The sequence below is a fragment of the Budorcas taxicolor genome, chromosome 9 (genome assembly GCF_023091745.1).
Source record: "Budorcas taxicolor isolate Tak-1 chromosome 9, Takin1.1, whole genome shotgun sequence".
NCBI classification, from domain to species: Eukaryota; Metazoa; Chordata; class Mammalia; order Artiodactyla; family Bovidae; genus Budorcas; species Budorcas taxicolor.
In genome coordinates, this window is record NC_068918.1 from 82695877 (window position 1) to 82722567 (window position 26691).

Below are 26691 nucleotides of genomic sequence, written 5' to 3' on the forward strand. Positions count from 1 at the left end.
TTGTTTGGGGAGAAACCTCCAGGAGAATTGACTTGACAGGCATGTGAAGTATAGGAAAATAAGTCGTACTTAGTGTGGGATTCTTCATAAACGGTTCTTAGTACCCACTATGACTTTTAGGGTGAACGAACAGGTTGCAGATGGGTGAAGTACATAAAATGGAGCAAATTATCATTCTTTGCCAAGAGCTGAACACTGATCAGGTTATCTAATTTCTGAAGATCTCCAAATAAATTCTTTCTGCCATGGAGATAGATGGGTAACTGGTACAGCTTATATTGCTGAAGCACCCTGGAAACCCAGGCATGTAATTAAAGGTGACAGCATCTTCTTACTATATTTTAGCAATCTGAACCAGCCTTGGCTGTCTTTCCAGAATCTTACCTGATTATGAGAACCAGTAGTAAATGATTAATAATGTTGGTGCTCCTAACCCTGATTCAGACATGGGGGTTGGGATCAGGAGCTGAGGAATGAGATAACTGTAGAAGCTAGCCAGCAAAGGTAGGAAACAGATTTGCTCTGAGGGCCTCCAGAAGGAGGGCAGCTTGCTGACTGATTTTAGACCACCAGAGATGTAGAAGACTACCTTTCTGTGTTTTAAGGTACTAATTTTGTGGTGTTTTGTTACAGTGCAAAAGAAAGCTAATGCATTGCCCTTTGAGACTTTGGTTGAATGGACAGGTGAACTGAATGAGACCCAGAACAAACAGCAGGGAGAGAACAGTCTCCAGGGATCTATTAACTGAATGATTCCCAAAGCTCTCATAGGTCTGGAAGACATTCAGGTTCTGACCAGCCAGAGTAGAGAGGCCTGATTGAAATCCACATTTGGTAGATATCTTGCAGTGGTCATATTGTAATGTAGGGCTGAATTACCTGTAGAGTAAAACAGTAACCCAGAAGCTGGAGACTTTTTTTTTAAATAACATTGACACGAATCCAAATATAATAAAACTCTGCAAATATATCAGCTGTAAGTATTTTTAAAGTAAGTGTTTTCAGGGAAAGGAGCTGTTTCTGAAGGCATGAGCAGTACAGCCAAAAATAGGCCAGATGTGTCTCCGGTGCTTCCCGCTTTTAGTATCCCTGGGGCTTTCATGGTAACAAGTTGAGTTCTGAATCAGCCTTTTCCCTTTTTTTAAATCTAATTATTCTTTTCTTAAGGGTAAGATACTGTTTTCAGATTTAACTGTTCATTCCATCACAGAAAGATACTTAAAAGGTTCCCAAATAGGATTGCAGTGAACAGTGATTTTGAAACTTTGTTGCACATTAGAATCACCTACAGAAATTTCAAACTACCCCAGTTCCCAATTTTCTGTACCAGGTATCTTGAATTATCTTTAGTGCATCTCAGATATCCACCGTGTATGCTGTCAAGCTTGAGAGTATGTGATAATAATGCAAGATGTCTTGGCATAGATGTGAGTGGGTACCTGGCATTTTAGTTGATTTTAAACATAACAAATAAAAATATCAGTTAATAAGCATTTAAAATATGCTATCTTAAATTTTAATTTATTACTGTTACTAGTGCTTTTCCTTAGCTACTTGAAGAAGGTAACTTACCGGTGATTTAGGTCATTGTCTCTTGTGTCTTGGCAGTATGCAGTACTACTCTGTGGGTTGGTCAGGTGGACAAGAAGGCAACACAGCAAGATTTAACCAACCTGTTTGAAGAGTTTGGACAGATTGAGTCCATTAATGTAAGTATCAATTCTTAAATATAATAGTGTAAGGTTTGGAAAAAATACAGGGAGTTTTCAGTCACTTTGTATCTGCCCTTAATCACATTTTTGTGAGGATTATTTGACTTTGATCATTTTTGTGTTTATTCTCCTGATATCTTCTTAATTAATTTTTCTTTTTTTAATGGAATTCTTACAAAATATTTTTAGGGGGCTTACTGCAGTATGGCAGTACTTGATTGCTAAAAACATCAAATGAGTTAGCAGGAACCATATGTATGCTGTTGCTGTTAAGTCGCTTCAGTCATGTCTGACTCTGCGACCCCATAGACGGCAGCCCACCAGGCTCTGCCATCCCTCGGATTCTCCAGGCAAGAACACTGGAGTGAGGTGCCATTGCCTTCTCCAATGCATGAAAGTGAAAAGTGAAAGTGAAGTCGCTCAGTCATGTCTGACTCTAGCGTCCCCATGGACTGCAGCCTTCCAGGCTCCTCCGTCCATGGGATTTTCCAAGCAAGAGTACTGGAGTGGGGTGCCACTGCCTTCTCTGAACCATATGTATGATCTGGTTTAATTCTTTTTTTCCCCTTTTTTAATGAAAATGGAGAAACTGAGTTAGAATTCACCTGAGCATGTCGGTGATAGTGGAGACACAGCTGGACGGGAGGTCCCAGTCTTCTGCCAGCCTCCTTCCTCCCCTTCCCCACCTCGCCCTCTCAGAGCAAACCCCGAGGCAAGAAAACCTGTGCGGCCTGAGCACAGTTCCCTCACGCCTCAGTGTGATTCTTTCCCTGCACCCAGTCCCCTTATTGGAATATTTTCTTCTTCCTGAGGGGCCAGTGTTTCTCCTTGGAGCTAAAACTAAGCCATGAAATGTTTTGTAGTCATTTGTTTGAGGTGACTTTAACCCTGATTTTATTCACTGTTACTATCCTTTAATGTCTTTTGGACATTTTTCATCATTATTTACCAGGAAATTGACTGGTTTTTCCTTTCTAGTCTTAGAGTCCTTATAGTCTCAACATTCTTTATATGGCCAAATTTGACTTTTTGGTATTAGTGACAGCAGTGTTTATTTAAATTGAATTTGACCATTTTGTATTTTACTTTCAATGGAGTGTGACCTCATTGGAGCCTCACAGGAAGCTGGTTAATAAGTAATTCATATAGTGTTACTTTACCAGGGAGGAACCTAAATCATTTGACTGAGTTACATGGATAGTAAATAACTGATTAATTAATAAATAATAGATAATTGGTTGAGTGTTTCAACTTAGGTGTTTCAGATTCCTCTTTTTATACCATAAAAGTGTTGAAGGCTTTTCTTTTTGTCTTTTTAAATTTCACCTGTCAGAATTTAAGTAATCTTTCAGAGTTTGTAATCATGTAACCTCTGAAATTTTTTTCTGATTTTGCACTACATTTAAACTAATGGTTCTCAGCTCTAGCTGCATATCAGACATGGGCTGACATTTGAAAAAACATGGATGCCCATGATCATTATCTTTAGATTCTTATCAAAGTGCCATAATTACACAGGTGAATTTGATGCAAATCCAGGAATCACTGCTCTGAACAGATCCTGAAGCCACGTAGCGTCTTGTATTTCACACTGCGTATGCCATTGTCTAGTCTTTCTTGTACCACAGTCATTTGGACATCAGTGTGTCTCCCTCTTCTTCTGTCTGACATTATAATAGTGTATTATTTACAAGTAATAGGCATTAAGTTATTTTGTGAAGTGAAGTGTACTAAATGGCTAGTGATAAAATCCAGGATTTGAAAAACTGATGGAAGACTTAATAAACCTTTCAGTTAGTTTGGGGGGAATTTGAAGACTGAGTAGAGTCCATTAGATTTAGAATTTAGTAGGTCATTAGCTTGAAGAAAATATTTTTGGTGGTTTGGGGAGGGTTTGGATCTACATTGCGAAAGATGAATTATGTAAGGGGCTAGATAAGCTTCTCTTTTGAGAAGTTTGGAATTAAGAGTTGATAGCTTGAGATATTAGCAAGACTGGGGGAAAGGTTATTTTCACAGCCAAAGCTTATGTAATGACTACTAAAAAAGTGGTAGAAGACCTTGTAAGTTCTTCATGAAGTGAAATACTCCATGTATTTTTCTGAATTAATACATTAAAGATAATTTTATGATTTGGTAGTTTATAGAGTAGTTAAATGCTACAAAAATTGAGATCCTTATGCTGAGGCTGTCTTCCTATTCATACTAAAACCTTTGTCTGGAAGTAGTTGGGCAAAGTTAAGTTTTATAAAATTGAAAAGCTTTCATTTTATTATTTGTTGTAGATTTTGGACTTTATATTAAGGATAAAATATTTCAGCCAAACAAAAATCCTTCTCACAATACCCACATAACATTTGGAAAATTATAAATACTACTGTAAATGAATTATATGCTTCAAATATGTTGGCCATCCAGTACTGCGTTCTGTTCCTCTGGTGGTATTATATACATGTCTTGCATTATTTTAATAGTTCAGCATTGTGTAGCGAAACGGATTGACATGTGATATTTAAGATTTCATGTATATCAGGCTTAGAATGAGTCCCAGCTAACTTCTGAACTTTTTCTTTAAGTAATTGTATATGAATTGTACCAATAAACAGCCAGAGGAAGAAAGGGGGAAAATGATTCAGTATTATCAGTAACCAATGTCCTGTTCTATTAAAACCATAAAATGCCAGAAATGACTTGCCCTCCTTATACCATTTCTAAAGGAAAAAATTTTTTTAACAGATGATTCCTCCCAGAGGCTGTGCTTATGTCTGCATGGTTCATCGACAAGATGCATTTCGAGCTCTTCAGAAACTTAGTTCCGGGTCATATAAAATTGGATCCAAGGTCATTAAGGTGAGATTGGGGGATGCATGCGCTTGTTTTATGGGATCGTTAGAATCTTGTTTCCTGTATTGAATCCTTTTTTAGCTTTATGGGTAAACCTTGACAGAAATTTATTATTTCATTATTACTAAAGTATAGAATTAGCTTGAGGTTAAACAATAACCAAACAAAACCTTATTCAAGCAGTTCTTTGAAATCGTATCCGCACAGTACTCTTTAGTCAACCAGGACCCCATTTTATGAGCAGAACATTATCAAGCTTGTCTTTCATTCATTTCTTCCCAGTGCTTCCTAATCCTAACCCATAATTATACTATTGATGTCTCCTTTTTAATATCTTGTAATTCATATTTTATTTCTGCTATTTTGAAGATAATTTATCAATTTCTGTAACTGAATTAATAAATTTAAAATTACTTTCAAAGGAGTTAATAACACCCATGCTTTGTCCTTTTATGGCAGAGAGTTTCTCTATGTAAGCTGAAGTGTCAGTGGTCTCTTCTCTCATGGAGTACCAAGATTTTTAGCTAATTATCTAAGTATCTAATTGCTTAATTATAAGATTTTATCTAAATAATTATATCTAATTAAGTTGAGGTTTTTATGGTGAAAAGTAGATTTGGATTATATTGAGGAATGTATTGTTTTAAGATCATACTAACAAGTGGCAGAAAGTGAAGAGGAACTAAAAAGCCTCTTGATGAAAGTGGAAGAGGAGAGTGAAAAAGTTGGCTTAAAGCTCAACATTCAGAAAACGAAGATCATGGCGTCTGGTCCCATCACTTCATGGGAAATAGATGGGAAAACAGTGTCAGACTTTATTTCTTGGGGCTCCAAAATCACTGCAGATGGTGACTGAAGCCATGAAATTAAAAGACGCTTCCTTCTTGGAAGGAAAGTTATGACCAACCTAGATAGCATATTCAAAAGCAGAGACATTCCTTTGCCAACAAAGGTCCGTCTAGTCAAGGCTATGGTTTTTCCAGTAGTCATGTATGGATGTGAGAGTTGGACTGTGAAGAAGGCTGAGCGCTGAAGAATTGATGCTTTTGAACTGTGGTGTTGGAGAAGACTCTTGAGAGTCCCTTGGACTGCAAGGAGATCCAACCAGTCCATTCTGAAGGAGATCAGTCCTGGGTGTTCATTGTAAGGACTGATGCTAAAGCTGAAACTCCAATACTTTGGCCACCTCATACGAAGAGTTGACTCATTGGAAAAGACTCTGATGCTGGGAGGGATTGGGGGCAGGAGGAGAAGGGGATGACAGAGGATGAGATGGCTGGATGGCATCACCGACTCGATGGACATGAGTTTGAGTAAATTCCAGGAGTTGGTGATGGACAGGGAGGCCTGGTGTGCTGCGGTTCATGGGGTCGCAAAGAGTCGGACATGACTGAGCAACTGAAGTAAAGTAGTGGAAATAAACCCCATATGACAGACACCATCACTGTCTAATGCAGGTTTCATTTTACAAACAAAATCAGGAAATACATGGGAAAAAATTCCTTGATTATTGTTATTCCAGCAGTGATTTTTGTTCAGCTGATTTTTGAAACTAATTTTATTTGTATTTACATCATTAGCTTATAATTTTGTATGTTTTAGCTTTTTTTATTTTTAAATAGTATAAATGAACCCTTTTTTTTCCTTCTCTTATAGATTGCTTGGGCTTTAAACAAAGGTGTGAAAACAGAATACAAACAATTCTGGGATGTGGATCTTGGAGTTACGTATATACCGTGGGAAAAAGTTAAAGTGGATGACTTGGAAGGTTTTGCAGAAGGAGGCATGATTGATCAGGAAACTGTAAATACTGGTAAGAACCCTACAGGGAGTTTTACTGTTTAAAAAGTATGCTGAAAGGGTTGTAACTGCTAAACATTTTGCATGATGGGGTGAATTGTGTTATTTCCTGGATTTTTTCCCCCTTGCACACAAGAGGGGAAAAAAATGAACCATTTCCCTGTTCAATATATATGCTTACTGGGATCTATTCATAAGTGTCAGAGTGTAGTGTTCTACAACTCTGAAGGTAGCATTTCTTATATATGCCTTTTTCTAAAGTTTCAGTCTTTGAGAGAATTGTCAATATGGAGGCATCTTTAGACTATTTTATTTACTTGAGTTTAAATGAGAACTGGGGATTTAGGATGGTGTTTCTCTAAAAAAAAACTTCCTAGATTATAATATTTTGATTAGTATCTGTGTTGAGAATGGCGGGAATAGAACCTTGGTTTAGAGAGCTGTAGTTGAGATTCATGGAGCTCTAGAAAACTTTTAACCAAGTGATAATCTGACCTGTTCTTTTAAAAATCTGTCTGTTTGTTTTTAAAAATTCACAGGATAATGGATACTTGGGAAAGAATTGGAATATGACAGACCTCATTTCTTGGCATCTTAGCTCCTTTACTAAAGTTAGCTTAATTTTCAGAGTGCTTTTGTTCTCTGGCCAGTGCACATGTTTTCAAACACTTTTTTTCAGTTGTTGTATTCTTGCCATTTCCTTCTCTCTCTGACTTGGATGGCTGTTCTTCGAGAACATTTACTCATTCAAAGCATATTTTAGTTCCTGCTGTGTGCCAGGCATAATTTTAGGAACTGTGACTATAGCAGTGAGATAGACATAAACCCTTCCTCTCAGAGTGCACACTGAAGTACAGGGATGGACAGCGGGCCTTGGGCCAAGTCTTACTGCTGCCTGTTCTGTAAATGAAGTTTTATTGGAACATAGCCATGGTCAGTTGTGTTTACCTATTGTATATGACTTTAAAATTCGACAACAGTTGAGTCATTGTAATGGAGAACACAGGCCCACGCTGTCTAGAATACTTACAGTAAGAAGTGTTTGCCAACCCATTTTCTAGTGGGGGAAAAACGGATAATAAACAAAGTAAACAAACTTAATAGTATTTCACTGTTGGTAAGGCCTAAGAAAAAGCAGCAAGGGGATAGGCAGCATGATTGTGGTGCTTCTGCAGCTTGAAGTGGTTGAAGAGGGTCTAGTGGAGCAAGCGATTTTCAGAGGGCTGAGATGTGCAGCTTTCTGGGATAGAGCGGTTCGTCCAGAGAGAATGCAGAGTCTGTCAAATGGTCACAAGAGCAGAATGGCTTGAGTATAGTGGGAAGTGAGTAGTAGGAGATGAAGTCAGAGAGGTAGAGTGGAGAGGTCATGTGCAGTCTAGTCATTTTGGTGGCTTTGATGGGTGTGCTCTAAGGGAGATGAGGAACCTTTAGAGGACCCGTGGGACCTTTGTTCTGCTTTTGAATTTTTCAGTATTTTCAGGGAGATTTTTCTATATTGGGTTAATGCTTTCCTTGTTGGGCTCCCCTTGTACCTTGTGACAAAATATAGAATAAAGTTGGCTCCTCTTATATCAGGCAGCCTTGGAGATAAGTCTCTTATGTCCCTTTTATGTGATTTCTCTAGACTGAATATTTTAGCATCGTTGGTTTGCGCCTCATTTCATGTTGTTTTGAACTCCTTAGTATCCTAATCAGGTTTATCTCAGCAGAACCAAACAGAGTTTGTCCACAACACCTAGAGTTGTGGACAATTCTGGAAAATGAGCCGTGGTACAGGAAGGACCATTCGGACCTGGAGTAAATGTATTCATAGTAATAGAAAATGAAAAATTGCATCCACTCAGAGGACGTCAATTTCAAATATTTTGTTTAGAATGGGAAACGGTGAAAAGCTCAGAACCTGTTAAAGAGACGGTCCAGACAACTCAGAGCCCACCTCCAGCTGAAAAGGAGACAGTGGTCACAACCCAGGCAGAGGTTTTCCCTCCACCTGTTGCTATGTTACAGGTTAGTGCTGGGTGTTGTTTTGTTTTTTTTTTTTTAAACTGTTCAACGTGTTGTTTTACATTTCTGTTTTTACTCATTTTTATTTTGTAAAACTTGGGAGAAATTGTGCAAAATAGATTAACATTAAATATAAGTATTTTGAAAATTTTCATTTAGGTAAGATGTAATTCATATTTAAATGTTTATTTACTGAACAAATTTATTGAATGCCTGCTCTGTGACATGCACTATTCTAGGCACCTGGGATAGGGGAGACCTCAGGGAAAGAAAACACGCATAAATCCCTGCCCTTCTGGAGCAGTTGTTCTCATTATGAGAGACAGAAACTAGGAAATTAGTGAGTTTATAAGATACTGTGCAAGGGAGAAGGAAGTATAAAACTATGACGTCAGGAGTGCCTCAGTAGGAGTTTACAGTTTAAAACAGGGTAGACTTTATTGAGAATGACATTTGAGCACCACTTAAAGCTGCTGAGGCAGTTAGTCATGTGGCTGTCTCAAGAAAGCTTTGGAGGCAGAGGGAACAACCAGTGCAAAGGCCACAGCTGGGGACATTATGGGTGTGTTCCAGGAAAAACAAATGAGCAAGAACAGTGAGTGAGAGGCAGCTTAGTGAAAGTGAGACTTCTTTGGAGGACTTTGGTTTCACTCTCAGATGGGGGACCCCTTATTTTGAAGAAAGAAGTGGCTTCATCTGGCTTTAAAGGATTGCACTGGCAACGGCTTTGAGAATAGAATAGTAGGCACTGATAAAAGCAGAGACAAGTTAAAAGACAACTGCAGCCATTCAGACAAGATGATGGTGGCTTGGACGAGACTGATGGCAGTGAAGTCAACAAGCAGCTGACAGGTACTAGATGTATTATCATGGAATGACCAGTGTACATGATTGGATTTGAGTTGTGAGAAAGAACAGAGGCAAGGTTTTTGGTCTGAGAAATTGGAAAGATGGAGTTACCATTACCTGAGAATGTGAGACTGTGGAAGTGTGGTTTGGGGAAGGACAGAGGGAGTTCGGTTTTGTGCATGTGAAAGTTTGAACTCTTTCTGGACAACAAAATTGAGGTGTTGAATAGACCGTTGATATAATGTGAACTTCAGAAGAAAGGTGAGCTTCCCTGATGGCTCAGCTGGTAAAGAATCCACTTGCAATGCAGGAGACCTGGGTTTGATCCCTGGGTTGGGATGATCCCCTGGAGAAGGGAATGGCTACCCACTCCAGTATTCTGGCCTGGAGAATTCCACGGACTGTATAGTCCGTGGGGTCGCAAAGGGTCAGACATGACTGAGAGACTCACTTTTCTTCAGGAGAGAAATACAGCCAGCCATGCCAAAATGCAGATAAATATTTGGGAATTATTGTACCTACTATGAGTAAAAGAATTTATGATTAGGAGTAGAAAGCAAGTTAATGAGAAATGCAGCCATTTTAAAGCTGGTAGTGAGTGACGTGCTTCCTAATGGTGATTAGATTGCATAACATAGTTAGGTGTTACAAACTTAGTGGGAGATGGCAGTTTAAAATTGAGCATGATATTCACTGTTGAAGGAGGTGCCCATATTTTTGCATCACCTGAATATAAGGTAGACTTCACAATCTCCACATACACTCTGTTGAAAAATACTGTCTTCTACTTCAAGTAGGTTCACTTGTAAGAATACAGAAAGGAAGAAAATAAAGCAGCTTAATACGATAATGTTCGTTACCTTCCTGTGAAACAGAAATCATTTACCTTTGGTTGTCCTAAGATGTAATCATTGCAGATGGATAACATGGTGCATGGACTTTTTTATTTTCTACCCCCAAGATTCCAGTAGCTCCAGCAGTGCCTGCAGTTAATTTAGTACCACCAACATTTCCTGTGTCAATGCCAGTTCCTCCTCCCGGCTTCAGTCCGATCCCTCCACCTCCTTTTCTCCGAGCAAGTTTCAACCCTTCACAACCACCGCCTGGTAAGAATTCATCTTGTATTTGAACTCTGTTGAGAATTCTGTCATTTAAATTGTTCTCTTTCGAAGTTTAAATGCTATAAGAGCAGTGAGTCTCAAACCAGAGCTTACATCCGAATCACCTGTAGGGTGTGTTGAAGCACAGATTGCTGGGCCCAGCCACCTTCTGAATCAGTGGAACTGAAATGGGGCAGGACAGTTGCATTTCTAACAAGTTCCCAGCTGATGCTTGTTGTTCACAGACCACACTTTTAAGAAGCATTTGACAGAGAAAAGAAATGAATCTTTTAAAATCAAATACTTAAAAATAATTTAACATTTATGTTGAAGTTTTTTATATAGAAGTCTACAGTTATCACCCATTTATCAGAAAGTGTGCATCAAATATATATAGATTGAAAAAAGTGAAAGTGTTAGTTGCTCAGTCGTGGCAACTGCGACCCTGTGGATTCTAGCCTCCCAGGCTCCTCAGTCCATGGAATTCTCCAGGCAAGTATACTGGAGTGGGTTGCCATTCCCTTCTCCAGGGGATCTTCCCTACCCAGATATTGAACCTAGGTCTCCTGCATTGCAGGCAGATTCTTTACCATCTGAGCCACTCTGGATCTAATAATATGTAGATTAGCCATCCTAAAAATTATTAGATTTCCAGTTTGACATTAGAAATCAAAATATATCTTAAAGTGCTAATTGAATTTATAGTAATTCTTTTGACCTAATTAATTATTGGTAAACATAAAGGCCCTTAAATCATTGTTTCCATGTAAAAAACTATGGATTACTTAACCTATATCAATTAAATGTAATTAATTGCTTATATGTAAGAGATATAGAGAGCTTAGAGCTTTTTATTATTAGATCATGGGAGGTTTAGAAGAATAAGGGATCAAATGATACATGTTGTTTTTCAAAATTGTTTTTTTTAACTTTATGAATTATTTGTGTTTTATGAAAAGAATGACTGAATTGATTTCTGTAATTTAAACCCTTAGCCATTGTTGAATACGGTTCCTAAAAACTGGAAACAAAACCAAAAATTAAACTCATTGTCTGTTGTAATTTGTCATGTAAAGTAAAATTTTTAAATTATAGTTTAATGTATAATTTGAAGTTGATGATTTTAGTAGGAACTGTAACTTTTTATATTTTAAATATTAGAGAATTACTCATAAAATATCTTCTGTATTTGTCATTGAAAATTAAACTTTTCTCAGAAGATTTCTTTTCTCAGAAGAAATACATGGTATTTCAAAAACCATACACACGTTTGCATTCGTTTGTTGAAAATCATGTTTTTTCCCCATTATTTTTAGCCACTTTTTCTAATGGAATTTAATGGTAGCTCTGTATTTTAAAAATACAGAGAAGCAGGTTTATAGTTGGATCATGTAATACTTAAAATCATGAAACTGCCAATAGTAAATCTATTTACTTACTTTTATTAAGGTTTGTTTCAGTGTTCAAAACAAACTATAGTAAGACAAAATTAATGCAAATATTGTGGTCTGGTGGATAAACAGAATATATATATATATATATCAGAAATAGAGTAGCATATTTTACAGGTGACATTATTGCATATAATATTACCAGCAGCTTGAATACAATGCTTAACTCCCCATGCAGTCATCAAACTAACATGGAAACAGGCTGCCTGGCTTGAATTAATGTTTGATTTTACAGTATCATAGAGCGTGCCACAGGATTTAGACGAATGAGTAAACAAATAGTATGTGTTTATGACAATCTGCTTTTATTTTTTAGCCTACTAAGTATCAAATAAGGTTATATATATATAAATAATTATTTAAATGGAAAATATATTCATAAATATGAGGTTGTAGTAATGATTATATAATGAATGTAGAATTTCGTTTATAGCTGTTTAAATCTTTGATTTAAAAGAAAGTAACTTTCTTGTTATTTTATTGTTGGTCTTTTTTTTCCCCACGCAGGTTTCATGCCTCCTCCAGTTCCACCCCCTGTTGTACCACCACCTACTATCCCGCCAGTAGTACCAACATGTGAGTTTCTACATTAAAAATTATGTGTTGATTCTCATTCCTGTGAATTATTGTTAATTTTTTTATTCTGAAAGTTGTCAGACAGTTGCATTTTTTTGGTATTTTGGGTTAAATGATTTCTGACAAATCAGCAGTATTGTATGACAGTCCATATTCAGATTTGCTCTATTGGATCAAAATTTTTTTATAATTGTTTATTTTAATCAAAAGTTCTCATATCTTTGTTGTTTTTTTATTTTGTTTTGTTTTGTTTTATGTATAAAATGTCTTAATCTGGAGCAGCTCCACCCACATTCCCTTTTTAAAAAATCCTTCATGTCTTTGACTTGTTGCAAAGTAAGTTCATTCCTGTGTGCGTGTGTGTTAGGTTGCTTTAGTCGTGTCCGACTCTGTTCAACCCTGTGAACGGTAGCCCACCAGGCTCCTCTGTCCAAGGGGTTCTCCAGGCAACAGCACTGGAGCGGGTGCCCTGCCCTGTTCCGGGGCCCTTCCTGACCCAGGGGTTGAGCCCCACCTCTTACATCTCCACACTGGCAGGCAGATTGTTTGCCGCCAGCCGCACCTCGGAATCCCTCACTTCACTATATTGGATCCCAAATGATGGGTTTGGGTTTTTTGCTTCTTTGTGGCATCGAATTTGTTTTTTTGTCTTCTTGAACCTCCTGCAGATAGAAAGTTTTTAGCACCATAGGCTTGTTTAGAACATGCTTCAGCTTTTTTGGTAAGAAAACCTAGCAAGTGGGGTTCTGTGGACTTGATATTACTTAACATCAAGAGCCATGCAGGCAGTGCCTTCTTGTTCACTTTTAATTATATCAGAATGGGTCAGCGCGTTCAAATGGTGAGACCTGGTCATTAACAGTCCCTTCCACATTGTCGTCTGATGCTTTCATCCTTTATTATTATTGCCAGAATCTACCTTTTACTAGTTGCAAAGTGATCTTCCAAATTTTATGATCCCTTCCACATTTCTTAGCAAGAATTTGTTCTGTAAATTATATTTCATTACCTTGAAGGACAGGAGACCCAGGGTAGATGCTAAATTCTTTACTACAAGTGCCATCTTTCAGAGTAATGAATTCTATTATCCGTGATACCCAGTGGCTGAAGGTAGGGGAGAATTTCTCTTATTTCTTCTCTACTCCCTTCCCTCTACATTTTTCCCCTTCGTTTTTAGTAATGTGAATGGATTAATGGATTTATGCTTTCAAATAGTTAAATTCACTTTTCTTTTTGAAGTTCAATTTGTTCATCTTTGTACAGTGAGACCTTTCATGTTACTGCTCTATCCTTTTGGGATGACTGTTACCAGTTTTTGAGAGCTTCTTAGCTTTTTGCCATAATATTGGACCAAAGGACTTTATTGTAAAGAGAATATATATGATACAGAGCCTACCTTTTGATTTTGTAACTCATTTTTCTTATATTTTTAAACTCCTTTTTCTCCTGGTGCTGTTAGACAACATGAGGATCCTCTCTATGTTACTGTTGGTTAATTAGGAAGAACTGTTCATTTTTTTCTGAAAATTAGAAAAATGTTCAGAAGCCATTTCTGAATTCACTGTTTACAGTATCCTACTTACTTAAGAGCCCGTCTCCCAATTTTACTTCTCCTTATTTTAATTATTTTGGAAAATCTGGGATCAATTAAAGGAAAAAATAGAAATACCATTGTATGCCAGATATTCACTTGATTGTTCACACTGTCTCATTTAGTTCTCACAATTCCCGTATGGGATCTCAGGTCATTTTATTCCTGTTTTACAGCTTTGTTCTGTGTTAACGGTTTGTCTAGGTAGTCTGGAGTTAAATGTGAGGATAAAACACTTTTTAGAATCCCAGAGTACATGACTAGATAGTGTTGTGACATAAATTTGACTAGAATTTCTAATTGTTCAATTGTGGTTTTAGTATTCCTCTAGCTTAGTTTTTAACATACGTGACATAGACAGGGCATGTCTACCCATTCTTTAAAACGAAATCTTTGCACCTTTTTATTTGTAGTTCTAATCTGATGAGTTTCTAACTTCATTTGACAAAAAGTAGTGAATGTAAAAGATCCTGGTACTTAGAATTTCTAGAGAATTGGGCAGGTTTTCACTCTCATTTGTTGGTCTTTGTGTTTACACCAATCATTTCTGTACATTTAGATAGTCGTGTACTGGCATCCTTGAAAAGTTACTCAGTTTTGTTTTCATTGATTCACTTTTGGCTGTGCTGGGTCTTCTTCATTACTGAATGAGCTTTTCTCTAGTTGTGGCAATACTCTGGTTACGGTAGGTGGACTTCTCGTTGCAGCGGCATCTCTTGTTGCAGAGCACAGGCTCAAATAGCTGTGGTGCACAGACTCAGTTGCTCCATGGCATGTGGGGTCTTCCTGGATCAGGGATTGAACCAGCGTCTTCTGTGTTGGCGGGTGGATTCTTTACCATTGAGCCATGAGGGAAGCCCCATCTTTGAAAAATTATGATTTTAAGTGTGGGTCCTTATTTTACTATACTTGTCTCTACTAAATATTTCTAAAAATTGTTTCACCCTATTTTTTTAAAAGAGGTTTCTAAGTATAATTTAGCCTCTTCATGATGTCTCATTTATCATTTTGAGTATCAGTTGCTATATTTATAATGTGCTGGGTAATACAGTTCAGTTCAGTCACTTAGTCATGCCAACTCTTTGCAATCCCACGGACTGCAGTGCGCCAGGTTTCCCTGTCCATCGCCAGCTTCCACAGCTTGCTCAAACTCATGTCCATCGAGTTGGTGATGCCATCCAACCATCTCATCCTCTGTTGTCCCCTTCTCCTGCCTTCAATCTTTCCCGGCATTAGGGTCATTTCCAATGATACAGAGATGCCATTAAATGAAACACTCAGGCTCCCAGAGGTTAGTTTTCATCATAAATGAAATAAAGGGACCAGAAGAGAATTCACATATGACATGTCAACTGAGCAGTCTCACCAGATAATTGGGAGAAGAGGCAAGAAGGTGATTTAAAACTTCAAGACCAGTGTTGGTCATGCTTAATATTTTAACTTGGCACATTAATTGATTAGCTAATTAAATCTGAACTGTATATTCTCCTTCTTTAAACAGCTTTAGTGCAGCCGCCATTATCTATGACTCCAGAAACTGTGAAAGATGTTGGATTTGGTAGCCTTGTTTTACCAGGTGGTTCTATTGCCAGCAGTCTTGCTACTGCCACTCTGCCAGCTGGAAATGTTTTTAATCCTCCAACGAAACAAGCAGAGCCTGAAGAAAAAGTACCTCATCTTATTGATCACCAGATTTCTTCTGCAGAAAACACCAGATCAGGTAAAAAAAAAAAAAAGAAAGAAATTCCCAGAAAGACATAGTTAAATCATAAGTACTACTTCTCTGTATTGGTGTTTAATTCTGAGGTGTCATGCATATGTAACCAGTGCATGGATATTGCAGCTTTTAAAAAAAGAAAAAAAAAGATCACTGTCTCCTAAAATTTATATTAAAAACAAATTTGGCATTCTATTCAGGATAGTATATATTTTGACACCTTTTCTTTAAGACTTCTCCCTTTTTTTGGCCTATTGGGACTTTTTTAATGTGTTGTTATTAGAATAAGATTGCACAAAATATGTATACCAACAGAAAGATTAAAACAAACCAATATAAGGTAGAGTTTCTACCAGATATTCAGCTAGGTCTAGAAGATAAGTGTGTTGTTTGAAAGTGGCAAGTGGTTTTTTTTTTGTTTGTTTTGAATTGACACTACTGTTAGAAACGCTTTTGTTAAATAAAGGTGGAGGATCGGTATAAAACCTGACATTTTAGTTTAACTTAAAAAGATTTCGTGTAAAGATTTTAGGTAAGAGCTCCACTTTGTTTTCATATTTAAATTTTACTATGTGTGATATTTATAATTTTAGCTTTAATTTTTATTTAATAGCTGGTATACCTTGGTTCTTGGGGAGATACAAGTAGCTGACTACTGGAAATTATAGCATTAATAATTATAAATAAAGTAAGTCCTCTGTATACGAATGAGTTCTGTTCTGAGAGCACATTCATAAGTCCAACAAAAGTTAGCCTAGGTACCCAACCAATACCATTGGCTATATAGTACTGTACTGTAATAGGTTTATAATACTTTGCACACAAATAATACATAAAATAAACACTGAAAATGTTTTTAATCTTACAGTACAGTACCGTGAAAAGTACAGTAGTGCAGCATAACAGCTGGCCTACAGGGGCTGGCTTGAGTGAACAGGCAAGAAGTGTTACTACCTAGAGGAGGGAGAAGAGATGGGGGAGAGTGGGCTAGTGCTGCCCTCTGCATGCAGCACTGGGCGGTGAAGTGCACAGAGGGGGCACATGCAGGTGACTGTGCTAGACACGTGAATGAGCTTAGTGACTGGGCACGCGAACACACGTTGACAGCTTTGAAAGTTCACAGCTTGAAGGTTCGTATGTAGGGCGCTGAACTGTATGGTGTGTGTCTTTTTCACACCAGGGTGATTGATTATGTTGTTTTTTTCCTTTCCATTTTAGTGATTCCAAATGATATTTCAAGTGGCCCTGCGATTTTAGGACAGCCGCCAAATGTGACAAGCAATTCTGGAATTCTGGGAGTCCAAAGACCAAACGTATCCAGTAATAATGAAATTCTTGGAGTCCGGCCATCTAACGTTTCCAGTAGTTCTGGGATGATTGGACCCCAGCCACCAAATATTCTAAATAACTCTGGAATTTTGGGATTACAGCCACCAAATGTGTCAAATTCTGGACTTCTGGGAGTGCTCCCTCCAAATATGCCTAATAATTCCGGACTTCTCGGAGTACAGCCACCTGGTGTCCCAAGTACTTCTGGGCTTTTGGGAACACAGCCACCAGCTGGGCCTCAAAACTTACCCCCTTTAAATCTTCCTAATCAAAGGATGCCTGCAATGCCAATGTTAGACATTCGTCCAGGACTGATACCACAGACACCTGGACCACGATTCCCGTTAATACAGCCTGGAATTCCACCCCAGCGGGGCCTCCCTCCCCCAGCAGTACTTGATTCAGCTCTGCATCCACCACCCCGTGGTCCTTTTCCTCCAGGAGATATTTTTAGTCCACCTGAAAGACCTTTTCTAGTTCCTGGAAGACAAAATGTAGACAATGTTCCCAACCCAGAAAAAAGGATACCACTTGGGAATGATAACATTCAGCAGGAAGGTGACAGAGATTACCGGTTTCCTCCCATCGAACCCAGGGAGGCCATCAGACCTCCCCCGGTGGATGTCAGGGATGTGGTTGGACGACCTGTTGATCCACGAGAAGGTCCTGGAAGGCCTCCGTTAGACGCTAGAGATCATTTTGGAAGACCTCCCGTAGATATCAGGGAGAATCTCGTGAGGCCAGGCATAGATCATCTTGGCCGAAGAGACCACTTTGGCTTTAATCCAGAGAAGCCCTGGGGGCACAGAGATTTTGATGAGCGAGAGCATCGAGTTCTACCTGTCTATGGCGGTCCGAAAGGCTTACATGAGGAAAGAGGTAGATTTCGGTCTGGAAACTACCGGTTTGATCCTCGAAGTGGTCCTTGGAACAGAGGATTCGGACAAGAAGTTCACAGAGATTTTGATGACCGCAGAAGACCCTGGGAGAGGCAGAGGGACAGGGATGACAGAGATTTTGATTTCTGCAGAGAAATGAATGGGAATCGTCTTGGACGAGATAGAATTCAAAACACCTGGATCCCCCCTCCTCATGCTCGGGTTTTTGAGATTTTTGAAGGGGCCACTCCTCAACGAAAAGGTGATAACGTGCCTCAGGTTAATGGTGAAAATACTGAGAGACATGCCCAGCCACCGCCTTTACCAGCGCAGAGTGATCCTGAACTGTATGAAAAACTGGCATCCTCAAGTGAAATAAACAAGAAGAGTGACACAGTTGCTGATATAGAGAGTGAACCAGTGGTAGAAAGCACAGAAACTGAGGGGACATAATCATCACTCAGTAGGTAAAAGATACATTTTGTAAAGTTGTCATCTCTCTGTAATAGATTAATGGCTGACTGGACCATAGTTGTTCACTTTTGTCTGCCAGAATTAAGTTAATCTGATGTTCATGTTCACCTTTCTCTTAAAATAATTGTACAACTGACTTGTATAGACATTGTTCTTAATATGAACATGGTAGGTAAACATTTTTTTATTTTTCTGATAAAATATAAATGTTGCCCCCTGATTCTTTTAACTTCAAGGAAATGAATAACAGCTTGTCAGAGACTTCCTATGGAAGAAAGAATTTTTTTTAGATACTACCATTAGGTTGGATATGGTAATAGATATATTTCAGAATAGCAAGTGATGGTATATCTTATCCATATCTTTAGGCTGCTGCAGAATTTTAAGGTAATAGACAAAGCTGTGATATTTTATGCAAAGACTGGCTCTAAATATTTGAGGAGCACAATACAGAGATTTTAAAAAGTGATTTTGTAAAATCTACACTCTGGTCTCTGTTTCTCCAAAGTAAGTGTTTGTGATTTGTTCCTCATACTGCAGTGAGTTCAAAAGAAAAAAAGAAAACAACATCAATATTAAAGTACGTTTCAATGTTGGGTGAACTTTGTTTTTAGATGCCAATAAAACTTCTTTGTTTGATAACAGTGTTCTAGGAATTGTATTTTTTTAACCTACAAATTCTTAAAACCATGGATCATTGGCAGCATGTGCTTAGTTGTTGCAGAAGTTTTCTATTACTCTTAGTAACAAAAAGAACCATGTGTGGAAAAAGCATGTACTTTGATCTGAAAAATCATGCAGTCTCATTAGTATATGTGTAATACCTGTGCATATTTATTGTGTAAGTCATATGTAGATTTTTCTGTTTCTCTGTATGTCTGTTTCATGCACATACAGAGAAAAATAGAAAGTTGATAGTTCAGATAATAAAATATTCTTTAAAACTAGGTAGAAAACTAGAGAAACTTGGCTAATTGACATTGCTCATAGTTACAGCTCCTAGCCTCTATGATGGTAAAATAAGAAATATTGTAAAGAGATACACTGACAGTATGGCAGTTCTTTTTTAGTACAGTTAAGCATGAAGTCAGATTTAGCGTGGAGCCAAATTTCACGTAAATGCTTGCATTGCTTTCTTTCACATTATATTTGCTATTCTGCATAGATAGTGCTTGTACTTACTGATACTTACTAGTCACTTGCCTAAAGTGAATTCCTTAATTGCACAAAATGTAGAGTTGTGGGTGTTGATGGATTTAAAAACATTAATTTGTATTCCAGAACCAGTGTGTCCATCATGGGTTTTGTAGGCTCTGGGTGACACTGTTGCAGATTAGCCTCCAACCCAAGTAGCAGAAAAATTGGGGATTAGTTTCCTGTTATATTTATTATTATTTGCTTTTGCATTTCATTTATTTGCTGATTGTTTCTCCTTTGGGTTTTACATATATACACACATATATAAAACCATTGGTGTTTTATTTTTTTGTTTCTAATGAAGGCTTTCCTTTGGTCCCGTGAATAGTCATTTGTTTCCTCTTCCGATAATTCATCATTGGTTCTATCTAAAATTCTTCAGTTATGCTTGTCAAGCTTCCCCCAGAAATGATAGCCATACACCAGCCATTTAAAATTGGGTGGTTTTGCTTACCTCTTGTGATCTAGAGATCTTTAAGGTTCCTTGCCAGAAATATTCTTTTCTTCTTACATGTTCTGAAATAGAAATAGTATGTTATTTATTTTGTTTTTTTTTTTTTTTTTGAAAAGTAGATGAGAATGGAAATCTGATGTTTATTTCTAAGGTCATTGAATTCAGTCCAGTAATTTGAGTTGGTTGCATATCATTTCCTTGGGGTAATGGGGAAAACTGTGACATGGGTACAAAGTTTTAATGTTCTGGAAAGATTTGTCTTGCCCTTAAGGAAATTATACTAACTGGAATTTCTTTCAAACTATTCAGTACTTTAGTTGCATTTATCATTATTAAAATTGACATTCACTGGTATTAAGTAGCCACAAAAAAAGTGAGACTTTGCAGTGAATTTTAATCTCAAGCTTTTTATCACCCTTGGGCTTTCATGTGCAAACTTGAAAACAAAATGTGTATAAGTATTGCCCTGGCTTGAGATTCTGATGGTGGAAGTTTGCTGATCAGCTGTCAGTACTGTATCCTCGAGACCCATCTTCAAAGTGTGCGACACTCTTAAAACAGCTGAAAAACATTTATGTGTAGTTATGCTCACTTTATCTTTTATTGTTGTGTAGTGTTTGAGTGAAAGGATATTATTCATCCTGATACCAAATTTCCAAAACTGATACTTTATTTTTTTTTTAGATGATGGAGAAAAAAGTTAATTGTCTTACTTTGCTAAGTTTGACTTAAGACCTATCACATTTCTGACCTTTTTGGTCACAATACTGCTGTCACTAGAATGCTAGCAATTCAGAATGTGCAAGGAGTAACCTAAATATTCCAGTAAAATAGTGTGAACTGCTGCAGGCAGTAATTACGTCAGACATGAGATCACAGTTTTTATTTGTGATAGAGAATGATATGGCTTTCCTGTGGTGTTAGTAGATTGCAACATTAATAGATATTCATCTTTAAATTTTTTTTTTGTCTTTAAACATTTCATTGAACATTGGCTTCTGTTAGCATGAATGCATATACTGCACTTTGATCATCTCTATTGTAGATAGAAACTACTTTTAAAGCAGGGTGGTCTTTATAGCATATCATCAGTGAAATGTTACTTTAATTTTATTTCATTGTATAGGGTGGACAGAATACTAGGAAAGCATTGTAAGATGGAATAGTATAAAATTGCTTGCTTAAAACTCTGGAAATCACTTCCTATAATATTTAATTAATACAGTTATTCTTTTTAAATGTAACAAAACTGCCCCATTCCCAAAACAATCCCAAATGTGTCACTCCATAAAGCTGTATTTTGTTTGAGTGAAAAATGGCCAACAAATCTGTGGAAGCAACTAAATTTTCAGAACAAAGGAAACTGTCCTGGTAAGAACGTATAGCTTAAATAATAAGTTGCCTCTTTTAGTTTGAAAAAGTATTTTTTAAATAAACGTTAGTTCATCAGATCTAAGGTGCCATTAATTGTAAGACGTACCATTCAAAAATTTAAAAATGCTTCCAGTATGACATGTCAGTGATTATAAGATGCATTCGTAATTCAGGAATGTCAAAATGTAAACCGGGTCTTAGAATCAAAGAAATATGGTATTTCTTTGGTGTGTGTGTGTATGTGTGTGTGTATATATATATATATATGGAATATATACATGTGTGTGTATATATATATTCCATATATATATATTCCCTTATTAATGATTTAGGAAAATTTTTGATTTTTTGTCATTGTATATATTTTAGATGGGCACAACATTTAGTGAAAAAAAATTAACATTCAATTAAAAATAACTGTTATACCTTATGTGCCTTCATCATTATTATTGGGTGCTATGTTAATAAAATGTTTTAAGGGCTTTTAACTCTTTCAAAGAAAAGCATTAACATATTACTCTTTAAATGTAGGAGAGGAGAGCAAGTGTATGTTCGTTTTTAAGATAGGCAAATAAATTAAAATTATGTAAGCAATCTTAAATACTACAGTGTGGCAGAGAATTATAAATGTTTCCTTAATTGATGATGCTGTGGTTTTATAGGAAACATATTTTAAACCATAAGTAGGCTCTAAATAATTTTAAAAAAGTCAGGTTACTCCATTTTTTGATGGGAGATTTAAAAATAAGATACCTTGATGCAAACTTTCTGAAACTAGAATTTTAAATTAATGGCCCAGATTGTTTTCTTTGGGGGCATACTTTAAAGAGAGGGCATGGGTATTGAAAGCTATTTGAAATGCACTTTCTCTGAGGTTCTTAGAGAAATGCACTTTCTCTCAGGTTTCTTAGGAAATGTGTGACAAATTCACCTGTGGAACTCTTTGAAAATATGGGGTTGAGGGGTGTGGTCACTGCAGACTTATTAATGCAGAATCTCCTGGGGAGATAGATATTTATACACATACACAAAGACACACACACACCTTCCATGTATTACCACTTTAGATATGTTAAAATCTGTAAATATTTAATGTACCATACACTTGAGATTTTTAAGGTTTTTTTTTAAAATAAAATAGTGATACAGAGTTTTTACTATTTCAATAAAGTATATACTTAATTGTGGTAATTGGTATTGGCGGATGAATAAAAAAGTCCCATCATCACAGATGTTTTACATTCGAGTTAATCTAAAAATGAATTATTATAGCAAGAAAAGGATGGAAGGAAGTACATAGGAGATGGTTTCATAAAAGTATTTTTGACTCAACTGAAACCTTTTTATAGGATACCTCTAGATACCACGTAATTAAATGCTTTGATTATAGAAAGTGCCCCTTTGGAACAAAACTGCAAGTCTTACCAGGGATTAGGAGAAAGGTTGCTAGTAGGACTACTTAGATGTGGGTTGCACATCAGAAGCTAATGTGATCAGTGCTTTGTTTCGGCCTGAGCTTTGCTCATTTTTTTTCCCTCTGCTTCGTTCTCTTTTTCACCAGGAGGCTCCTTGCCTCATATGGACACTTAGAATCACTCTGCCTTGTTCTGGTCAAAATGCAGAACAAATATTCCAAGTAATTTATAAAAAATACATGTAGGGTGTCAAAGAGGGTAAAATGGTGCTAATGGGCTAACTTTATTTTTTTTTAGGGGGGCTAACTTTAGATTGTATGAGAACCATTAGATGCTTCAGGCAGTAGGATGACCTACTGTCTGAGAAGCCGAGAACCCAGTAGGTGGTAGAGTGCCCACTTGGAACTTGTGACCTTGGGCCCTTAGTTTAATGAGAATAGAGGAGTTCATTTCATGAGTATATTGAACTTACACAGCAGTGGCAGCATGTAGAACTTGGTTGGCCTGTGATATCTGTCCTTGCTATCACTCTTTCGTCTTATTTTTTCTGCCTTTCTCAGAATTCGCATCCTTCTCATAGCACCTCCCATCCTCCTTTTTAACCCATCATTCCAAGCAGAGACCATCAGTTTGGATTTGTCTGTTGAAAGCAGTTTGCTGCTCCTTTGCTTAGTGATTTCTAAGGTCGTTTCCAGCATTTAAATACCTTGAGTCATTAAGTTTTGTCTTCTGTAAAAGACCAGCTGAGGAAGCAGGCTGGACAGAGAGACAGGTTAATAATATTGGAATACTTTTGAAGAGAGCACAGTTCTTACTAACTTTGGGTTTTTGTAACTGGCTTTAACGTTTCTAGATGTCTGTCTTTGGCCAAGTGATTGCATCTCTCTCAGCATTATTTCTTAACAGCTAGCCTGCAGGCTGTCTTGGTGTGTTTTTTTTTTTTTTTTTCCAGGTGATAGTATTAGCTAATATTTAATAGACATACACCATGTGAGAAGAACCGGGGTGATTTTATTAGCGTCATAATGTAATCCTCAGTGACAGTCCTATGAGGTATTTGTTATTTTAATATGTCTTACAAAAGAGAGGCACAGATTTAATATCCTGAGATCTCACAGCTTGCAAATGTTTCAGCAGAGATTCAAACCCAAGTCTGTCGGATTAAAAACTTAACCACTTAATAAAGTGCCAGACACATGCGGCAGAGGCTCACCAACTATTAGTTCCTCTTCTCTTTAGAAAAGGCAAAGAAATTTGGTGCAGAAGAATGTAAACTTAAACAGCCCTACCAGGCTTATCCTTCAATAGGGAAAGGCTGCAGGGAAACACTCAGCTGGTGTTTTCATTGTTCAAGTGTCTGTGGCGCTTTCTTCTCTTCCAGTGGCTGAATGTTCACTTCAGCTTCATTTGCTTAGATTCTGCTTTCAGGATTTGTTTTTTTCCTGAAGTGGCACCACAGCATAATATTGTTAACTTTTAAGTAACTTGCTACTCCAGAGGCAGGTTTGTATTGCATTGATATTTAAGATTTCTTTTTGAAAGCACCTTTTCCCACAAATTAAATAAAATTTCAGAACTTTTTTATTCTTGAAAATGTTTTAATACATGTAAAGCAGAACCAGTGATAGGTTGCAAATTTATATTTTAGGTTGTGGCTTTGGCAGCTTCTTTCTGCACTGTGCCAGTTATACACTGTGTATTTAGCCAAAACTTAGTACTCAGTTTTCTCATGTATAAAACTCCTATATTAGGAATATTTTGTGACTTGAAATAAATGAAATAGGTAAAGTTAGCTTTACACATATATAGTAAGCATTCAGTGTTAGTCTTTTATTCACTTGAATTCACGTAGTCTAGAGTTTAGCTGTTGTCTTTGGTAGCAGTGGATAATTTGCAGTTATTTTACTTTCTTAGAATATATAACCTGATTCTAGGTTTTCTTCAAGTCACTAAATCATTTAGATTCTTTTGAGGTTTAACCCACAGCATGTCATGGTGCTGGTCTTTGGTGACCTTTTCCAGAGTCTTTGCACATATGATTCTAAACATTGTGGCCATATGACTGCCTGATGCACACATCAGGGGAATGTGCTTACCATATCTGTGAATTAGTCTTCTGTTTCTACTAATCTTGCCAAAGTTAATTACCATTTTGCTTATGTTATTATTTGAAATAAAAAGTTCTTGCTTTTGAACAATTGATTTTTAGTGACATGAGTCTTGTGTTTATTACTGAAGTCGGGTCAGTTTGCACATTAGTAAGGATATTAGTAAAATCAGAAGACTTGTACTAAAAAATAAAATAATCTTTGAAAGTATGAAAGATAACTTATGTAAGAATTGTTCTTTCCTTCTCTGGTGATTGAAACTGCTTTGAGTGTTTTAGATAGGCGAGGATAGCATTTACCATCTTATAAAACTCTGAGATAATCACATCACATAGCACTGTGGTCATACCCACAGTAAAGATTTAGAGATTTCTAAGTAATGAAGGAGAAGGGGACGACAGAGGATGAGATGGCTGGATGGCATCGCTGACTCGATGGACGTGAGTCTGAGTGAACTCTGGGAGTTGGTGATGGACAGGGAGGCCTGGCATGCTGTGATTCATGGGGTCGCAGAGAGTCGGACATGACTGAGTGACTGAACTGAACTGAAGTAGTGAAGCTATTGGGGCTTCATTTAGGAAAGTGTTTTTTTGTAGAATGTATTTAACAATATATGAATTAAATCCTTTTTTATTTTTTTTAAATCATATTACTTTATGCATTGTTAGCCAAATAGTCTGTTGACCATATGTTAAAACTCCTTCTCATTACAGGGAAAAGGGTTTGAGAGTGGAGAGAGAAAAATTTTAGCCTCTGTGTCATGGACATTCTGAATCATTTATCTTCAGAAACATACCATTCTGTAGGAGCCATTTCCCTTCTTTACAAATAAGCAAACTGAAGTCCACGGTCACACAGCTTTTGATTTATACAGGTATTCGAACTCAGGTTTTTGCTGACCAGGCAAAGCTGTGCTTTACTTTAAAAGATACTCTTGGACATGTGCTGAGTCACTTTAGTTGTGTCCAACTCTTCATGACGCTATGGACTGTAGCCCCCCAGGCTCCTCTGTCCATGAGATTCTCCAGGCAAGAATACTGGAGTGGGTTGCCATGCCCTCCTCCGGAGGACCTTACCGACCCAGGGATCAAACCAACGTTACGTCAGCTGCATTGCAGGTGGATTCTTTAGCAGGCGCCACAGATTTTAATTTTAATACATGGTCTGTATAATTCCATAGAGCTGCTGTAACAACATACCAAAAAGTGAGTGACTTAGAACAACAGAAATGAAATCTCTTACAGTTCTAGAGGCTAAAATCTGAAATCGAGCTGTTGGCAGGGCCGTGCTCTCTCTGAACACTCTAGAGGAGAGCCTCTCTTGTCTCTTTCAAATTGCGGAAGTTCTCAGCAGTCCTCGTTATTCTCGGCTTGCAGACGCATCACTTCAGTCTCTGCCTCTGTCAAGTTGCTGTCTTCGATCACGTGTCTTCATATCACCTTGCTGTTATGTCTGTCTGTAAATTTTCTTCTTAAATTAGATACTGGTTATATTGGATTAGGGGCCCACCCTACTGCAGCATGACCTCTTCTTAACTAATGATATATATAATGACTGTGTTTCCAGATGAGGTCCCAGTCTGAGGTACTGGAAGTTGGAACTTACACATTTTTGGAGGACACATTTCATTAACAGCCTATGACTGAATTCTGTAACTATTTAAGATCTAAGTAAATAGATGTTGGTGGGTCAGACGGTAAAGCATCTGCCTGCAACGCAGGAAACCCAGGTTCGACCCCTGGGTTGGGAAGATCCGCTGGAGAAGGGAATGCTACCCACTCCAGTTTTCTTGCCTGGAGAATTCCACGGACAGAGGAG

General features: G+C 37.4%; 1 protein-coding gene across 1 annotated transcript in view; it reads left to right on the forward strand.

Moving 5' to 3' along the window:
* The window catches only part of SCAF8 (SR-related CTD associated factor 8), an 88716-nt gene extending 69749 nt beyond the window's left edge, over positions 1 to 18967 (forward strand). The window contains 8 exon segments of the mRNA XM_052645860.1: positions 1609 to 1709; positions 4449 to 4562; positions 6213 to 6369; positions 8230 to 8363; positions 10171 to 10315; positions 12268 to 12336; positions 15429 to 15647; positions 16863 to 18967. Of these exon segments, the coding sequence (XP_052501820.1) occupies positions 1609 to 1709; positions 4449 to 4562; positions 6213 to 6369; positions 8230 to 8363; positions 10171 to 10315; positions 12268 to 12336; positions 15429 to 15647; positions 16863 to 18304 (2381 nt within the window). The 3' untranslated portion in view covers positions 18305 to 18967.
* Positions 18968 to 26691: the final 7724 nt, after the last annotated feature.